Source organism: Hevea brasiliensis, chromosome 3, assembly GCF_030052815.1.
Source record: "Hevea brasiliensis isolate MT/VB/25A 57/8 chromosome 3, ASM3005281v1, whole genome shotgun sequence".
NCBI lineage: Eukaryota > Viridiplantae > Streptophyta > Magnoliopsida > Malpighiales > Euphorbiaceae > Hevea > Hevea brasiliensis.
Window position 1 is genome coordinate 106,775,899 of NC_079495.1, and position 19,476 is coordinate 106,795,374.

Sequence of the window (19,476 nt, forward strand, 5' to 3'; positions counted from 1 at the left end):
ATCCTTGCCAATATTGACAAACTTTATTAAGGATTTGCATATAATTCAACCTTAAATTTGTTATATGAATAATATACAATTACTTGTGATTGTTGTATTTGATATGGAAAAATAAAGGGGCTCAAAGAATTAAAGGCTTGTGGGCTAACGAGCTAGCCCACATAATCAGCCCATTGTTGACATGGGAAACAAATGAACAATTGAACGCCTCTCATCTCTGATCTCTCTCTGACAAGTCACATGAAACGACCTGTCAGTCATTGCAACAAGAAGAAGGACTCCATGTGTAGATCCAAGGAAATCAAAAACATATGGGCTTGAGGCTATGGGTTTGAATCCATTTGCATGTTTTGTGTACCATAACATATATGGACTGTGTTTATGTGATAATGATGATCAAACAACACATTAACAAAAGCAAGGGCAATGCATTTCTATACGTTATGATCCTTCTCGAATAGCAGTAGTTGAGAAGAAAATTTTAAGAGCACTTCTGATTAGAAGTATGCAAGGTAGCATGTTCTTCTTTGCGCGTGACTAATACTAGCATGAATTAGCTGCTAAAGAATCATCCCAATCTATCAAAATTATTTATTGAACATGTACAATCAGTTCATCACTAGAAGTAGCATGATGACTTGGGAATGAATCAAAGTGTCCTTCACTTGAATTAGCATGATGACTCCGGAATGAACTGAAGTGTCCTACACATTTATTGGATTCGATAAGCATCCAAACAACTTCTTGCATTGTTGGTCGATCAAAAGGAGATGTACTTGTGCACAATAGAGCAATTTTCATGACAGTAATCATGTGAGAGACAGTACTCTCATCATCCAGATTGAGTCGAGCATCAAGTACCCCAGGTGACAACGTATGAACCTGAATGTAATTTCTCACCCAAGTTACTAGATCGCCGCCTTGGTCGAGTGGTAGCACAGGCTTTTTGCCAGTCAGCAACTCCAGAAGGACCACTCCATAGCTATATATGTCGCATTTTTCAGTCACTTTCAAGATGTATGCATACTCTGCATTGAGAATGATCAGAATTATTCATCAATGTAGCAATTTAATGGACATAAATCAAAATCAACCATAGATTTAACAGGTTTAAATAGTTCCTAAGAATTTGTAAAATAAGTAGGATTATATCATAACAATTAGGAATTATAAACAAGGAAGAGAGAGAGAGAGAGACAGAGAGAGCAGGATGCCTTTCTGTAATGGCATATCCATAACTCAGTTTTAGTAAGCATGCAGAATAAATAATTATTCATGAATGAAAGTATCACAAGATAGCTTACCAGGGGCTATGTAGCCATAAGAACCAACAATTGCAGACATTGATTTAGACTGTGGCGTGTCAATCACCTTTGCTAACCCAAAATCCCCTATATGAGCTTCATTCCTGTCATCAAGCAGAATATTGTTGGACTTTATGTCCCGATGAAAAATCCGAGGCTTACAATCATGATGCAGATAAGCAAGGCCCTGAGCAGCTCCAACTGCAATCTTGAATCTTGTCCGCCAATCAAGACCACAGGATGATCCATGGAGTAATTCTCCCAAACTACCCTTTTCCATGTATTCATAAAGAAGTAGATTGGAACCCTGGCGGTAGCAAAAACCATATAACTTCACAATATTCCGATGCCTGATCTTTCCCATTGTTAAAATTTCAGCACGGAAGCTATTGTCAATGGTGCTCCCCTCCCTGTTTGATGCTATCTTCTTAACTGCAATAGTGAGACCACACGGCAAGACTACTCTATATACAGCTCCACAAGCTCCCCTTCCTATCACAAACCTGTCATCAAAATTGGCAGTGGCTGCAACCAAGTCCTGAAAAGTGAACCCTTCCTTTGGAGAAAAGTAAATATCCGAAACTGGAGAAGAGAATGATTTATCTTGCAAAGGAGCAACTGTTTCAACTGGGCGTCTCATGAAGTATATAACCACTATAACTAAAATGAGAGACACCCCACCAACAAAAGCTGCAACTATAGCAATAATTTTACCTAAACGGGCATTTTTCCCTTCCGTAGCTGAAGCAAGATAGGACGATGGAGATTCACTGCACTTACCAAAAGGTCCACCACAAAGCCCGTCATTCCCAAGAAAACAGTTGTTGCATGTGTTTAGAAAGAGTGGCAAGGAAGGTAAAGGCCCTTTTAAGTCATTGTAAGAAAAGTTGCATCCAAGTAGGCTAGAAAGGTTCATTAAGGAGCCTGGAATTTCACCACTCAAATGATTGTTGTTGAGCAGCAGGAATTCCAGTAACACAAGATTTCCTAGCTCTCCAGGTATTGACCCAGAGAGATTATTATAGCTGAGGTTTAATGCAATCTGCAAGCTTGATAGGCTACCCATCTCAGCTGGGATCCTATCAGAAAATAAGTTTCCTCCCATTTGTAGTTCAGTTAGGCGACTCAGATTTCCCACCTCCAGAGGTATAATACCAGAAATTTGATTGTCTGAGAGCATGAGAAGCTCCAATTGGGAAAGGCCTCCTATCTCACTTGGTAAAGCACCTACAAAATTGTTCTGGCTGAGATCAAGTCGTTGCAGCATCGTGCAGTTAAAGATCTCTTCTGGTATTGTTCCACTGAGCAGATTAGATGAGATGTTGAAGGTCACCAATTCAGAAAGTTTACCAATCTCTTTTGGCAATTCACCTATAAAGTAGTTATCCGGGAGATGCAGCCTTTTCAGAACGTGGCAGTTACCTATCTCTGGAGGAATGGGACCATTAAACTTGTTCTGGCCCAATTCAATACTAGAGAGATTCACTAGCTTGCATAAATCAGCTGGAAAGCTCCCAATAAGTTCATTTCCTGCAAGATAAAGCTGCGCCAACGTCTTGCAGTTAATGATACCAGTTGGGATATAACCTGAGAGGTTATTTGACCCAAGGTTCAACAAAAAAAGGTTACCATTTCTACAAAGATGAGGTGGAATTGTTCCAGTTAGGTAGTTATTTGATAAATCCACCACCCATAGGTTTCCATAGACTCCAAGTCCTTGAGGAATGTTACCATTAAATAAGTTGTTGAAGAGCTGCAACATGATCAACTGCTTCAGATACTGGAATCCCACAGGAATACTACCAGTGAGATTATTAATGGAGAGGTCGAGCCTTGTTAAGTTTACCAAAGTAGTAAGCTCATCTGGGATGACACCAGTAAGCTCATTCTCGAAAAGATAAAGCAACTGCAATCCAGTTATCTTAGCCAACTCTGTTGGTATCACTCCAGTCAACATGTTCTCAGAGAAATCAATCTCTACTGCAGAAGACAGATTCCCAATCTCTTTTGGGATCGTTCCATTCAAGTGATTTCTGTAGAGGTATAACTTTTCCAGGAACACTAGGTCACCAAGCTCCTCGGGTATAGGCCCCACAAGATAGTTGTCATAGAGAGCAAGAGTCAACAAATTTTTACAATTGCTTAGCTCCTTTGGAATAGACCCTGAAAGCTGATTTCCCCAAAGGACTATATCTGTCAAATACTTTAGCATTCCAACCTCTCTCGGTATTTCCATACCCAATTGATTTTGTGCAATACCAAGAATCTGCAAGTTCTCACATCCACCTATCTCTGGAGGTAAGCTTCCTGATATCAAATTCTGCCCTGCTCTAAATACAGTTAGATTTTTAAGATTGCCAAATGAAGCTGGCAATGGTCCAGTGATGTTATTACTATAGGCAATCAATTGTGTCAAGGACAAAAGGTCACCAATCTTGTCAGGGAAGGAGCCAGATATTCTGTTGTTGGAGATATTGAAAATTGACAAAGAAGAAAGTTTAACTACCTCTACAGGAATCTGGCCTTCAAATTGGTTATTGTTTAGACGAAGAACCTTTAAACCAGAACAATTCCCAATCTCACTAGGGATATTTTGAGAAAACCGGTTAAAAGAAAGATCAAGATAAATCAAACTAGACAATCCACCTATACTTGGTGACAAAGAACCGGAAAGATTCATATAGCTCAAATCAAGAGACCAAACCACTGGATTGTAATCATTTGTGCAATTCACACCTTTCCACCCACAAGGGGTGGAATCATTGGGATTCCAGTCACTCAGATGGTTATAATTGTCAACGAATTTGCCCCTTAAATCTAATAGAAATTGACCCTCAGCTTTAAGCCCTAAAGATTGATGAACCATAAGGACAATAACAAGAGCAAAAAAGGTAATAGACCCACATGATATTTTCTCCATGCCTACCAAATGGAAAAGGAATATATACTCAAGATTTTGCATTCACATGAAGAACAGACAATTCATGGTTGAATATGAAACAAAAGAGCAAAATATGAACTACCCAGATAATCATCTCTTTAAACTCCTATAACAATCTTCTTCTATCAGAAAACTAGCTAATTCTATTGGCTCAAGGAACTGAGATATGCATATACAGATCACAGAAGTTCCAAAAGCGCATACGACCATCGTATAACAAATACGAAGACAAGGAAAAGCAATCAACGACTCTGTATAACTCTTGGGTGAACGAGCAACCAGAAGAAAAGGAAGCCAACTCAAAAAAACAAAAGAAACTGGGAAGAGAAAATTGAATATTGGAACATATGAGGTAGTTTTCTTTATTGGTTCATTGACTGATGAAGTCAAAAATGGAATGGATGGACTTTTGTTGACAGAAAGTCATTTAGTCATTGGATCTTCGAGTTTTCTTAATCAACTTCATTTTATTATCTCAAAGAATAACAGAAAGCCAGCGTTCGTTCCGTCCTCTACGCATGATTAAAAAAATCCTACTTGCTTTTATTTTATTTTATTTTTTTGGTGGGGAGGACGCGTGGATTGATTTTTTTTTTCTAGCACTTCTCCCTCTAGTAGAGAGAGAGCTCTCTTGTTTCTTTTCCAGAGGCAGACGCGCACCTTTTTTCTAATTAAATATAATTACTCTAATTAGGGGTATAAATAAAAATAATAATTTATGAAATTCATGGTAAAAATAATAATTAAAGCTTTATTTATTATATATGAAAATTATTTCTCATGAAAATTATTTTTTAAAAAATATTTTTAATGAACCAAATTAAAACAAAATAAATTAATTTAGCGCAACATGTAAAAAAATACGACAACAAAAATTACAAATTTGAAAAAGCACAATATCAATACTAAGAACAAAAAATTTCATTAACATAATTGACTAAAAAAATAGAGATGTTGCGGTGTTGTAATGACGGTCGACTGGCAGCGGTGGGTAGAGGAGAGAAAACAACTGGGATGGACCGAGATGAAGAAAATAAATGATTGGCCGAAGGCGCATCCAAAGCTTGACAGAAATGAAGAAACGATTGGATTGGATTTGGGAAGGCAGAGGCACATGCAAAGCTTACTAATAATGACTAGTAAATAAAAAAAAGTTCCTGGCAACCAGAAAAGAAAGATTTTATCATCTTTTTTATTACTAACAGGATAGGGCTCTAGATAAGGAACGAGATAATAGCTCGTAAATAAAAATTCCTTTAGATTTTTTGAAAGAATGAGATGAAGGAGAAAAGAAATGGAGAATAAGAGATTAAGAAGTGAGTAAATGAAGTCGAAGAAGGAGAGAAGGTGAGAAGTAAAACTTGGGTGGCAACGGCAGAGGAGAAGAAATGAAGATAAGAAGGTGGGAACGAGATTAAGGAGAAAAGAAATGAAGGAGTAGAAGAGATTAGGAAATGAGTAAATGAAGGAGAAGAAGGAGAAGAGAAGGTAAGAAGTAAGACATGGGGGGCGACGATAGAAGAGATGAAGTGAATGGAAGGTAGGGTTTGTGAGAATACATTTGATAGGAATAGATGGTTGAGATCATTTCTTAAAAATGATTGATTATGATTTAATTTTCAATAAAAGTAAATAAATAAATAAAAAATAGGCTCGAACTCAAAACACTTAAGTGGTAAAAGTATTACTTTACCACTGAATTGAATACTATAATATATATTTTTAATTTTAAATATTAATTTATTTCAATTCATTTAGTTTAATTTTATCTAATTTTTTTCTCTAAAATTAAATTAAATTAATTAAAAATATTAAAAATAAAATTGAAATGATCTACTGTATAAATCAAATTAAATTCCTGAATTAAATCAATTTGGTAAATTATTTTGGTTCAAATCAAATAGTGCCCGCTTCTAACTAACAAAGCCTACCCATAAGAGAACCCTTAACTACACTGAGTATTCCAACTCAAAAAACTTGACCTGATGAGAAAGAGAAGAACCAACGTAGAGTGTCGCAACCCAGATGCAACATCGTCGGTCATTGGAGACGACTTCTAACAGCCAAAAGTGGTGAACAACTAAGAGTCTCCAAACTTATAAACGCCATGCATGGCTTGATGTCCTATTGAAGATCATGGAGAACCCTTTAGCAGTTGTTGCCTTCTAAAGCTTTAAGGCTTTTAGTTATTCGAAACTCATCCTTAGGTCAAGGAAAAGTAGAACCATTAGTGCATCACATAACCAATGGAGGACAGTGGCAGAGCTCCTTGGCAACTCACTCATACCTTATGGGCTAACTTAAGACCCAACGATGTACCACCAACATCACATTTGCATATCCTCCGTCTATTATAATCAAAGCTACCGTCGATGCTTGAAGATCTCAAAGCCCTGCAACAACCAAATAGAATAAGGAAATAAAGGAAAAGCATAGAAATAACAGCCTAATAAAACCCTTAACCTTGAAGAACTAACCGCAAACCAAAGCAAACTAAATATCTACGCTCCAACATTGGAGGCAGGAAGGGAACCCACATCGAGTTGGAGGAAGGCCTTCCCTTGCTCAAAAGGGCAGGAGAAGGTCGACGGAGCGACAAGGAGAATGCCTGAACCCTAGGAAAGAAACAGCAAGAAACCAAAAGAAAACTCTCTCTCTACAAAATAGAGAGAAAGTCAAGTTAAGAATTACATGAGTTATATACATAATTATACTCATATTTCAAAAAGATTATCAAAATTCAAGAAATGACTTTTCAAAAAGATTATCAAAATTCAAGAAATGACTTTTTTTTTAGAAAAAAAAAAGTTAGTTTCCTTAAAAATACTTAATTTTCCCTTTAATCATAAATATTTTTCATTGACCAATTCATTAAGTACCCCAAACTCTATAAATTCAAAAAATATTTTAAAAGAAAATATTTTTTGTAAAATAAATAGAGCCTAAATATTATAAGTGTGAATATTTATATAGAACACACTAAAAACTTAAAAAAAAAAAAACAATAAAGATATAAAAAGAAAATAAAAAAGATAATGAAAAATAACGAGAAAAAGAAATAAAACCTCAGAGTTTCTTATGTTTTACGTTGTACTTTGATGTCTTTGTATTATTTTTTCACTTCATATTATAGGTGTTAAATTGAGTGTATGGAGTGCATCTGCCAACTTGAGAGTGATATGTACCTTTTCGTTAAGTTTTTTTTTTTATTTAAAATTAATAAAATATGTGATTTATAAAAAAAAATAACGTTGATTTACAATTTATAAATTTTGAACACTCCATGCCTAATCTAGTGTTCGCGTCTCTAAGAGAACTAAGCTCCATTTCTTTGCCGAGTGTAAGTAGGCAAGATCTGCTAGCCTCCTATCCCCAAAAGGCGAGTCGCCGTTTGAGTTTGACCAGTTGACTCTTATTACAAACCGAGTTCAGCTAAGCTTGTTTGTTAGAGGCCATTGATCTGTTTTTGAAAATTTGGTCTTTTGTGGGTGTGCACCCTACAGGTTGCTTTTGGCTCAAGAGCTCCGATGGTCTTCTTGTAGAAAAATAAAGGAACAAAGGTACGCGGCAGGCTGCGCTTTTGCTTGCCTTCTTCCATATTATCTGTTAGCTCCAAGGTTTAGTTTTAAGGATCTTTAGACTCTATGTTTGTTATGGTTAACTATTATGGGCCTTTTCTCTATATTGAAACTCTGTGATTAGTTGGGCTTATATGCTGTTTTGCTCTTAAAGGCTTGGACTTTGTATTAATCACTTTCATCAGTGCATTTCTATCTTCGAAAGAGGGGGCTAAATAGAGAGATATGATGAACAAAATACTTTCTCCTATCTTACCCCATTTTATGCATTATTTTAGTGCTTCTCAAATTAAAACTCATAATTTATATTACGAGAACGTTACGAGAAAGTATCATATAATTTCACATATTTTTCATTTTAAAGTATGAGATTTTATTTGTAACAAAATAATACTTTATATTACACACCGTTAGCAAATAAAAGTTTTTTATACAAACATTGTTAATTTTGATGTGGCATTAATTATTAATTAACAATAATTTTTAATTATAATTATGGTCCCATTTGAAACAAAAATTAAAAAATACAAAGAAATAAATATTTAACCCTCAAATCCACTCTCCCTCTCCTCTTCTTTCTCCCCCCTGCTATACCATGATAACAAAGTGATAAACCTATAAAACTCATATGCTATACTGCTTGCACTTATACACTTGATGAAGAGGATAGAGAGCATTTATCTAAGGAAAAGAATGGACAAAGAGTTCAAAATCGGGGATAACTGAGGAGGAATAAATATCGTGCCGCTAATGGCGTGGATCATGGAACTACATCTGCAGCCCATGTCGTTGAACCTTCAAAGCCATCTCCTAACCCTAAAATGCCTGATGGAACCAAAGGTTTTACAATAAGAAGAGGGCAACCTCCTTTACCTAATCAAAATTAGCAAATGATATGATAAACTGTATATGTAATATGCGTCTTTAATGGATTTTATATAGTAAGGAAAAATGGAAGTGGGGGTTTTGTACTACTGGTTTGTTTTAATTGTATTTCATTCTGGTTTGGATATGAACAACAATTCAGGGAAAAAAAAAGTCCTTGAAAATTATAGCACTAGCAAGTATTATACAATATATGAACATGGCATAGTATATTAAGCATTATATTTGTACTATATTTTGGCTTTGCTTTATAGTGTGGGGACTAGAATTATATTTGATAAATATAAATATTCAGCAATCAGAATGGTAACATAACTAATAATAAAAATGCTCTTTATTTTTATGAAAAAAACATAGTGAAACAGAGAATGAATATACATATGGCTATCAATTATGGATCCACCATCCTTATTTCATGCAGAAGTTTAAATACACCAAGATTTAACAACTACCAGTTCATGTCTCACCGCTGTAGAACTAGCATGTTATAAACCAAGAATTAAATTGGAGTCTACAGGATGTAATTAATGTTGGGGATGGAATGGTCATCAATTACAAGGAGATTTTTACATTGTAGACTAATTGTTATATTTTTATTCAAGAACCCTAGCTAGATAATGCAAGCGTTCAATTTATGTGTCCATTAAATTTCTAAACACAAGGTCAGTAGGTGTTGCACTCCATTGCAACTGTATTTATTTTACACTTCTTGATGCAACTTTATTTTTTTTAAACCTTTTTTTTTATATTTTAATTTTTAAATCATTTAAAAAAGTAACATTATTTTAATTCACATTAGCCCTTATGTTGTTCACGTCATCCTTTTTTATCCACGTTAGCAGTACTTGAGGGAAGAGAGATAGAAAGTCGCTTTTTACTAACAGTATGAAATTTTAGAATGTCACTTTATCACATATTAAACCACAAACCCTAAAGTGAAAATGGGTGGAACGACGTGATACTTTTTTTATAATTTCCCCTTATATTATTGTCTTTTTCCTTCTTGCTTTCAATTTTTTTTTTCCAAAATAAGGCTTTATAATTAAGTAAGAAAACAATAAAGAGAATTTAAAATTATGAAATTTATTTATTATGAGACAAATCAATGAATCATATAATTTTTCTAATTTTAATGATGTAAATTTATATTTTAGTTTATTTACTATATGTATATTTTTTTGCGCTCCTAGTAGTAATTTTCTCAATTCACAAGAATTGAATACTCGACCTTACTTATGAGATATAGAATTCTTTACCACTCGTATCCATCCTCTTAGTTTTATTTATTTAATTTATTCTATTAGTATGGAAATTATAAGAAAATGGGTCGAGTTTAACTTAATCTTAAAAGCTAGCTCTAGTGGAAAAGTACCCAAGACTCTATAAGGAGCATATTACCTATCCCAAACCAATGTAAGATCTTAACAAGCTCCTCTAGAATTTAGTACATTTTTTTCATACAATTTGTCAATAAAATTATAATATACTATAAAAAAAATCAGTTTTGCAATCAATTATTACAACTGACTGAAATCAATTTCTATTAGTAATCAATTTTGTAATTAATTTATAATTTCATTTTTTTAGTAAAATAGTTAGTTTTTTAAAAATTTAGCAACTAATTCAAGAATCAGTTGCTAAGTCTGTTGTTATTAGCAACCGATTTATAATTAGTTGTTATAATCAGTTGCTAATAGTAATTGATTTGTAATTAGCTGCAAAATCAATTGCTAATCATTATTAGAAAAACCTGAAATATTTGATTAGCAACCGATTTTAAAATCAATTACTATTAGCAACCAATTAAGAAATCGGTTGCTAAAATTTATTAATAATAGCAATCGATTTTAAAATTGGCTGTTAACAGCAGTCGATTTAGAGAATTGGTTACTAAATTAAAGAATTATTTTAATTGACTCCAGAGTGAGCAACCGATTTGCAATTGTTGCCAAAATTGTTTATTGTTTACAACCAATTTTTTATTGGTTACTAACAACAACTAATTTTTCACAACCAATTGTAAATCGGTTGCTAAATTTTTTTTTCCCAAAAATTTTTGCCCAATTTTTTTTTCTTTTGTCGATTTGTAGCCGATTTGCGAATCGATTGCTAACATCAATCGATTTTGCAATCAATTTTTTCCTTAAAAAAATTTCTACCTAGTTTTTCATTCTCTTTTTTTGATTTGCAACTAATTTTTTTCTTTGAAAATTTCCATTTTTTTTATTTGCAACGGATTTACTTTAGCAACTGATTTTTAAAACTTATTAAAATTTATTACTATTAGCAACCGATTTTTCCCCTCCGAAAATTCCCATTCATTTTTTATTTTTTTTTTAATTTTGATTTGCAACAGATTTGCAAATTAGTTGTTATTAGCAACCGATTAAATTCGATTGCTATTAATAATTAATTTTACAATAATTGCGAATCGATTGCAAAATTTCTCTCCAAAAAACAATCGGATGCTAAAATCAGTTACTTATTCGCTTACATAAACTTCTACTCATTTTCTTTCCCCATTGTTCATTTTCTTTCTCCAAATTTTTTCTCTCCACTATTCATTTTTTCTCTCTTTCTTCTCTTTTCTCTCATTTTCTTCATCGTCTTTTTCATTATCATCTATTTTATTTATCATCTTTTCTTTTCTAGCATATTTTCTTTATCTTTTTTTTTTCTCATCTATTTTCTTCTTTCATCTTTTCCTTCTTATATACTTTCTTTTTCATCATCTTTTCTTTCTCATCTATTTTCTTTATCATTTTTTTTCTTTCTCATCTTTTCTTATTTAATTTATTTTTTGGCATAAAATAAAAATTTTGGTACAATTATATTTTTTGTTAGTAAATTATTTGTAGTATTAATTTTTAGTAATTTTTTTGTTATAATATATATGGTAATTTTTTTAGTAATTTGTCTTATAAATATATTTTTGTATTTGATTTTTTGTTAATATTTTTTTATACTAGTTACTAATAATTTTTTTATAATATTTTTATATCAATTTTTAGTGCTAATTTTCGTTAATAATTTATTACTTTAGTCATTTTTGAAAATTTTATTTGTTTGAATTTTTTTTATTTCTTATTCAAAAATTTAAATTTTTTATAATTTTTTTAAAATTAGCAATCTACTTTTTGATTGCTAAATTAGTTGCAAATAGCATCCCATTTACAAAGTGGTTGCAAAATTACAAAATTAAGACATCAAATTTTTTATAACTGATTATGTTTCGATTTTTATTAGTAACCGATTTTAGTTGCTAACTAGTTACTACTAGCACCTGATAGTTTTTTTTTTACCAAAAGTTTTTTTTTTCAAGTTTAATTAATTTAGCAACTGATTTGATTGTCGGTTGCTATTTGTAACTATGCTCATTGCAACTTACTGAATCGGTTGCTAATCGATTTTAATGGATTAGCAACCGATTCGGCTAGTTACTAATCTTATATATATATATATATATATATATATATATATATATATATATATATATATATTTTAGTGATTTATCATATAGGGTACGTTATATGAACTTTAATCCTTTGCGTGTTTTGGAACTATAACATATATGGAGTGAGTTTATGTGATAATGATGATAAAAAAACACATTAACAAAAGCAAGAGCAATGCATTTCTACACATTATGATCCTTCTCGAATAGCAGTAGTTGAGAAGAAAATTTTAAGAGCACTTCTGATTGGCCTAGCAGCCAAAAGCAACATTATTGTATTAGGAATATACAAGTAGCATGTTCTTCTCTATATGTAACTAATACTAGGATGAATTAGCTGCTAAAGAATCATCCCAATCTATCAAAATTATTTATTGAACATGTACAATCAGTTCATCACTTGAAGTAGCATGATGACTTGGGGATGAATCAAAGTGTCCTTCACTTGAATTAGCATGATGACTTGGGAATGACTCGAAGTGTCCTACTCGTTTATTGGTTTCGATAAGCATCAAAACAGCTTCCCGCATTGTTGGTCGATCAAAAGGAGACATACTTGTGCAAAGTAGAGCAATTTTCATGACTGTAATCATGTGAGAGACTGTATTCTCATCATCCAGATCGAGTCGAGCATCAAGTACTCCTGGTGACAATGTATGAACCTGAATGTAATTTCTCACCCAGGTTACTAGATCGCCACCTTGATCTAGTGGTTGCACAGGTGTTCTGCCAGTCAGCAACTCCAAAAGGACCACTCCATAGCTATATATGTCACATTTTTCGGTCACTTTCATGGTGTATGCATACTCTGCATTGAGAATGATCAGAGTTATTCATGGATGTAGCAATTCAATGGACATAAATCAACAATAGATTTAACAGGTTTAAATAGTTCCCAAGAATTTTTAATATAATAAATAGGATAATGTCATAAGAATTTGGAATTTAAAAAAAAAAAAGAGAAGGATGCCTTGCTTCAACTGCATATTCATCCTAAATTTTAGTAAGTATGCAGAATCATTAATGATTTATGAATAAAAGTATCACAAGATAGCTTACCAGGGGCTATATAGCCATAAGAACCAGCAACTGCAGACATTGATTTAGATTGTGGCATGTCAATCACCTTTGCTAACCCAAAGTCCCCAACATGAGCTTCATATTTGTCATCAAGCAGAATGTTATTGGACTTAATGTCACGATGAAAAATCCGAGGCTTGCAATCGTGATGCAGATAAGCAAGGCCCTGAGCAGCTCCAACTGCAATCTTGAATCTCGTCCCCCAGTCAAGACTACAGGATAATCCATGGAGTAATTCTCCCAAACTACCCTTTTCCATGTATTCATAAAGAAGTAGATTGGAACCCTGGTGGTAGTAAAACCCATATAACTTCACAATATTCCGATGCCTGATCTTTCCCAGTGTCAAAATTTCGGCACGGAAGCTATTGTCAATGGTGCTCCCCTCTCTGTTTGATGCTAACTTCTTAACTGCAATAGTGTGACCAGATGGCAAGACTGCTCTATATACAGTTCCACAAGCTCCCCTTCCTATCACAAAGCTGTCATCAAAATTGTCAGTTGCTGCAACCAAGTCCTGGAAAGTGAACCCTTCCTTCGGAGAAAAGTAAATATCCGAAACTGGAGAAGAGAATGATTTTTCTTGCAAAGGAGCAACTGTTTCAACTGGGCGTCTCATGAAATATATAATCACTATAACTAAAATGAGAGACACCCCACCAACAAAAGCTGCAACTATAGCAATGATTTTACCTAAACGGGCATTTTTCCCTTCCGTAGCTGAAGCAAGATAGGACGATGGAGATTCACTGCACTTACCAAAAGGTCCACCACAAAGCCCGTCATTCCCAAGAAAACAGTTGTTGCATGTGTTTAGAAAGAGTGGCAAGGAAGGTAAAGGCCCTTTTAAGTCATTGTAAGAAAAGTTGCATCCAAGTAGGCTAGAAAGGTTCATTAAGGAGCCTGGAATTTCACCACTCAAATGGTTGTTGTTAAGCAGCAGGAATTCCAGTAACACAAGATTTCCTAGCTCTTCAGGTATTGACCCAGAGAGATTATTATAGCTGAGGTTTAATGCAATCTGCAAGCTTGATAGGCTACCCATCTCAGCTGGGATCCTATCAGAAAATAAGTTTCCTCCCATTTGTAGTTCAGTTAGGCGACTCAGATTTCCCACCTCCAAAGGTATAATACCAGAAATTTGATTGTCTGAGAGCATGAGAAGCTCCAATTGGGAAAGGCCTCCTATCTCACTTGGTAAAGCACCTACAAAATTGTTCTGGCTGAGATCAAGTCGTTGCAGCATTGTGCAGTTAAAGATCTCTGCTGGTATTGTTCCACTGAGCAGATTAGATGAGATGTTGAAGGTCACCAATTCAGAAAGTTTACCAATCTCTTTTGGCAATTCACCTATAAAGTAGTTATCCGGGAGATGCAGCCTTTTCAGAACGTGGCAGTTACCTATCTCCGGAGGAATGGGACCATTAAACTTGTTCTGGCCCAATTCAATACTAGAGAGATTCACTAGCTTGCATAAATCAGCTGGAAATCTCCCAATAAGTTCATTTCCTGCAAGATAAAGCTGCGCCAACGTCTTGCAGTTAATGATACCAGTTGGGATATAACCTGAGAGGTTATTTGACCCAAGGTTCAACAAAAAAAGGTTACCATTTCTACAAAGATGAGGTGGAATTGTTCCAGTTAGGTAGTTATTTGATAAATCCACCACCCATAGGTTTCCATAGACTCCAAGTCCTTGAGGAATGTTACCATTAAATAAGTTGTTGAAGAGCTGCAACATGATCAACTGCTTCAAATACTGGAATCCCACAGGAATACTACCAGTGAGATTATTAATGGAGAGGTCGAGCCTTGTTAAGTTTACCAAAGTAGTAAGCTCATCTGGGATGACACCAGTAAGCTCATTCTCGAAAAGATAAAGCAACTGCAATCCAGTTATCTTAGCCAACTCTGTTGGTATCACTCCAGTCAACATGTTCTCAGAGAAATCAATCTCTACTGCAGAAGACAGATTCCCAATCTCTTTTGGGATCGTTCCATTCAAGTGATTTCTGTAGAGGTATAACTTTTCCAGGAACACTAGGTCACCAAGCTCCTCGGGTATAGGCCCCACAAGATAGTTGTCATAGAGAGCAAGAGTCACCAAATTTTCACAATTGCTTAGCTCCTTTGGAATAGACCCTGAAAGCTGATTTCCCCAAAGGACTATATCTGTCAAATTCTTTAGCATTCCAACCTCTCTCGGTATTTCCATACCCAATTGATTTTGTGCAAGACCAAGAATCTGCAAGTTCTCACATCCACCTATCTCTGGAGGTAAGCTTCCTGATATCAAATTCTGCCCTGCTCTAAATACAGTTAGATTTTTAAGATTGCCAAATGAAGCTGGCAATGGTCCAGTGATGTTATTACTATAGGCAATCAATTGTGTCAAGGACAAAAGGTCACCAATCTTGTCAGGGAAGGAGCCAGATATTCTGTTGTTGGAGATATTGAAAATTGACAAAGAAGAAAGTTTAACTACATCTACAGGAATCTGGCCTTCAAATTGGTTATTGTTTAGACGAAGAACCTTTAAACTAGAACAATTCCCAATCTCACTAGGGATATTTTGAGAAAACCGGTTAAAAGAAAGATCAAGATATATCAAACTAGACAAGCCACCTACACTTGGTGACAAAGAACCAGAAAGATTCATATAGCTCAAATCAAGAGACCAAACCACTGGATTGTAATCATTTGTGCAATTCACACCTTTCCACCCACAAGGGGCGGAATCATTGGGATTCCAGTCACTCAGATGATTATAATTGTCAACGAATTTTCCCTTTAAATCTAAGAGAAATTGACCCTCAGCATTAAGCCCTAAAGATTGATGAACCATAAGGACGATAAAAAGACCAAAAAAGGTGATAGACCCACGTGATATTTTCTCCATACCTACCAAATAGAAGAGGAATATATACTCAAGATTTTGCATTCACACGAAGAACAGACAATTCATGGTTGGATATGAAACAAAAGAGCAAAATATGAACTACACAGACAATAATCTCTTTAAACTCTCATAATAATCCTCTTCTATCACAAAACTAGGTTGTTCTATTGGTTCAAGGATCTGAGATATGCATATGCAGATCACAGAAGTTTCAAAACCACATACGATAGACAAAGAAAAGTAAGCAACGACTGTACATACCTCTTGGGTGAACGACCAACCCGAAGAAAAAAAGCCAACCCAAGAAAAACACAGGAACTGGGAAGAGAAAATTGAATATTAGAGGGACTATTTTTACCAGGAAGACCTCCAGTTTTGAATATATGAGCTAGTATTCTTTAATGGGGCATTGAATTATAAAAACCCAAGTGCAATGGATGGTGACCATTATCAACTTCATTTTAAAATAGAATGATTATCTCAAAGAATAACAGAAAGGCAGTGTTCATTTTGTCCTCTATACAATGATTAAGAAAATCCTACTTGGTTTGAATTGGAACGATGTGTGAGAGAAACACCTTAAACATTGTTTATTATCATAAATACATATATGATGAGAGAGAAAGAGGTATGGCCGACAAAGCATGAAAATACTTTCTCCTATCTTACTCCATTTCTGCATTATTTTAGTGCTTCTGAAAGTAAAACTCATAGTTTATATTATTGTCTTTTTCCTTCTTGCTTTCAGTTTCAATTTTTCCAAAATAATTCTTTATAAGTAACATAAACTCAAATCCTGAGTTTCAGAGTTGGCTTGCTTTTTTTCTCTCTAATTTATAGAAGAAAACAACAAAGCGAATTTAAAATCAACAGATCTTCTATTATCAAACAAATCAATGAATCATATATATATATATAAAATAAAAAATTAAAAAAATGAGATTTTAAATCTGAATCTGTAAGATGAATGATATGCCTTGAAGTAAGCCAAACTAGGCATGAATATAACTTATATGTTATGTTATATAAACGTATGATGTATTTGATATTATATAATGGCATGTGATTAGTCATAGCTGACGACTTTCCTTACGCATCAGGAAAGTTATTATATTCATAGTCCTTAACTCTGTATCAGATAAATCAATAAATCCTAAAATTCCTGTAGATTCTTTGTCAGGTTTTATACAAAATTAATTCTGGAGTGTAGTACTTGCCTTGCCAGGGTCCTCTCAAAGTGGGTTTAGTAAAAGAGGTACAACCACTATGTGTTGAAACTCTCAAAGTGACCATGGAAGTGCATAATATAAGTGTTAAGATTCAATAGAATAAATTATAATGTGGAATTATTAGAATGATTCGGAGAATCTCAAAATAAAAACTCAAACCATAATTCTTGAGAGAGCAATCATGATATAAAAAAAATAAATAAAATTAAAAAGAAAATGTGAAGAAATTGGTAAATTATGTGTGATGTCAATGATGAAGCATTTGAAAGTAAAAGAAATAAAAAAAATAGAAAAGGTGAGTGGGGGATGGTGCGTGTGGTGCGCCTACCCATGAGTTGGCTGAGCCACCCAGTTTGCAACTGTGGGCCAATGCGTCATAAATCACACAGAATTTCAAGTGGATTTGGCTTTCTGTTTCTGTTGCTGGTACTGGTGGTGGTGGGATGTGCAGTCGTAGCTCTTCTATTTAGTCAACTGCTGCAGCTCCGAATTCCCCTGTTATGAAAAAATCCCCAAAAAAAAAAAATCTCAAAGAAAAAAATATATATACATATAAATAAGCAAAAGGTAAAAGAACCATTAAAGAAACAAACAATTATAGTTCCCTTATGCCATTGCCATTAGGTTATATCTAGGTATAATATTGCATTTTAACATATCAAAGGTTGTCTAGTTTGAATACTTATTTTTCACTTTTTAACTTAAAATTATTTTTAATTTATATGTTAAATTAAAAATAAATAATTAATTATTTAATAAAATTATTTAAAAATAATTTTTAAATATTTAGTTAAAATGTGTTTACAAGTAATTTAATCAATTAAAATGATATAAAAAGATATATAATTAAGTGTTATAGTTATTAAAATGAAGATAATATTTATATTTTTAAAAATTATTAAGATAATATAATATTTTATTTAATCAAATAGTAATTTTAAAATAAGTAGATAAATTATAAGTAAGATATCACTACTTATTACATCTAACTTAAAGTATTTTTTTAACTTATAAATTAAATTAAAGATTAATATACTTATAATGTTTTATTTATAAGTAGAATTAACTAACTTATAAATCAAATTAAATACCATCTTAATATATATATAAATTAATAAATGAATGTGCTCTCAATCTTATTAATTAAACTTATGGGGTGTTGAGTACAAAATTAACAAGCGGTGATTGTTATCTTGTAACTTTTAATTCTTATTAATATTATTTAGATATTTAAAAAAAGTAATAAATTAATTTTTTACCTCATCAATATTTATATCTTCTTGAAATATTAAATGTTAACTTTGGAGGATCTAAGTTAATAATTATCATCATTAAAAATTAAAAATTTATAAAACTAACATTTAATCCTTAATTTTTTAATGTTTTATCAAACACACCCATAAAATTATAAAGTCAAATCTTAAAAGACATATTTTCCTTTGTAAATTTTCTATAACCCCAAATGATACATTCTCTTTCTTTGCAATTTTTTTTTTTTAATCCCAGTGATTAATTTTTTTATTAAATCAAAAAGGTAAATTTTTTAAGCGTGTAAAAATTAATTATAAAGTATATTAGATGAATATAAACTAAAATTTATAATTAAAAAATAATAATTTAATAAATATTTAATGGAGATAAATAATTAAAATTTATTTATTTTTTAAAAATGGCAATCAAACAAAAACATAGCTTGGCTTCAACAAATTAAATTAAATAATTCATGTCTTTTTTTATTATTGATATTATCATTTCTTATCATCACAAAAGCCAATCATATGGGCCTAGGATAAGAACAATACAACTTGTATTTGAAGCAACTTCCGAATTAAAAGGACACCATACACCGTCTTGTCATAAACATGGCCAAAAAATGTTTAACACCTAATCATGCTCAATTATATTATATTATCTCTGAAATTCCTTTAAAAAATATATTATCTCTGAAATTAAATAACATTTTTAAGATTCTCTTTTGGGTTTGCAAGAAACGTTTGATAGGTTTGTGGATTTTTATTTTCCCTTTTGACTCTCCTTTCCTCTTCCTTTTTATTTCTTTTCCTTTCTTTTCTCTTTGAAACTTCGTTTAAAATAAATTATTTAAAA

The 19,476-nt window shown here is 32.9% G+C and overlaps 2 protein-coding genes across 2 annotated transcripts; both read right to left on the reverse strand.

Moving 5' to 3' along the window:
* Positions 1–534: 534 nt before the first annotated feature.
* On the reverse strand, positions 535–4,239 carry LOC131178751 (probable leucine-rich repeat receptor-like protein kinase At5g63930). Its single transcript, XM_058144426.1, has 2 exons — positions 1,305–4,239; positions 535–1,028 (listed from the first exon to the last, which is right to left on the reverse strand). Exons 1-2 carry the CDS (start codon positions 4,222–4,224, stop codon positions 592–594), a joined length of 3,357 nt encoding a protein of 1,118 aa, XP_058000409.1. The 5' UTR covers positions 4,225–4,239; the 3' UTR covers positions 535–591.
* An 8,080-nt stretch (positions 4,240–12,319) lies between these two features.
* Positions 12,320–16,609, reverse strand: LOC131178752 (probable leucine-rich repeat receptor-like protein kinase At5g63930). Its single transcript, XM_058144427.1, has 2 exons — positions 13,222–16,609; positions 12,320–12,970 (listed from the first exon to the last, which is right to left on the reverse strand). The coding sequence occupies exons 1-2, from the start codon at positions 16,181–16,183 to the stop codon at positions 12,534–12,536; spliced, it is 3,399 nt and encodes a 1,132-aa protein (XP_058000410.1). The 5' UTR covers positions 16,184–16,609; the 3' UTR covers positions 12,320–12,533.
* Between the last annotated feature and the right edge of the window lie 2,867 nt (positions 16,610–19,476).

Excerpts from the sequence above, each read along its gene's own strand:
- LOC131178752 (XM_058144427.1), bottom strand. The coding sequence starts at position 16,183 with ATGCAAAATCTTGAGTATATATTCCTCTTCTATTTGGTAGGTATGGAG. Across the intron at positions 12,971-13,221 it reads TTATGGCTATATAGCCCCTG|AGTATGCATACACCATGAAA; the intron begins GTAAGCTATCTT and ends TTCTCAATGCAG.
- LOC131178751 (XM_058144426.1), bottom strand. The coding sequence starts at position 4,224 with ATGGAGAAAATATCATGTGGGTCTATTACCTTTTTTGCTCTTGTTATT. Across the intron at positions 1,029-1,304 it reads TTATGGCTACATAGCCCCTG|AGTATGCATACATCTTGAAA; the intron begins GTAAGCTATCTT and ends TTCTCAATGCAG.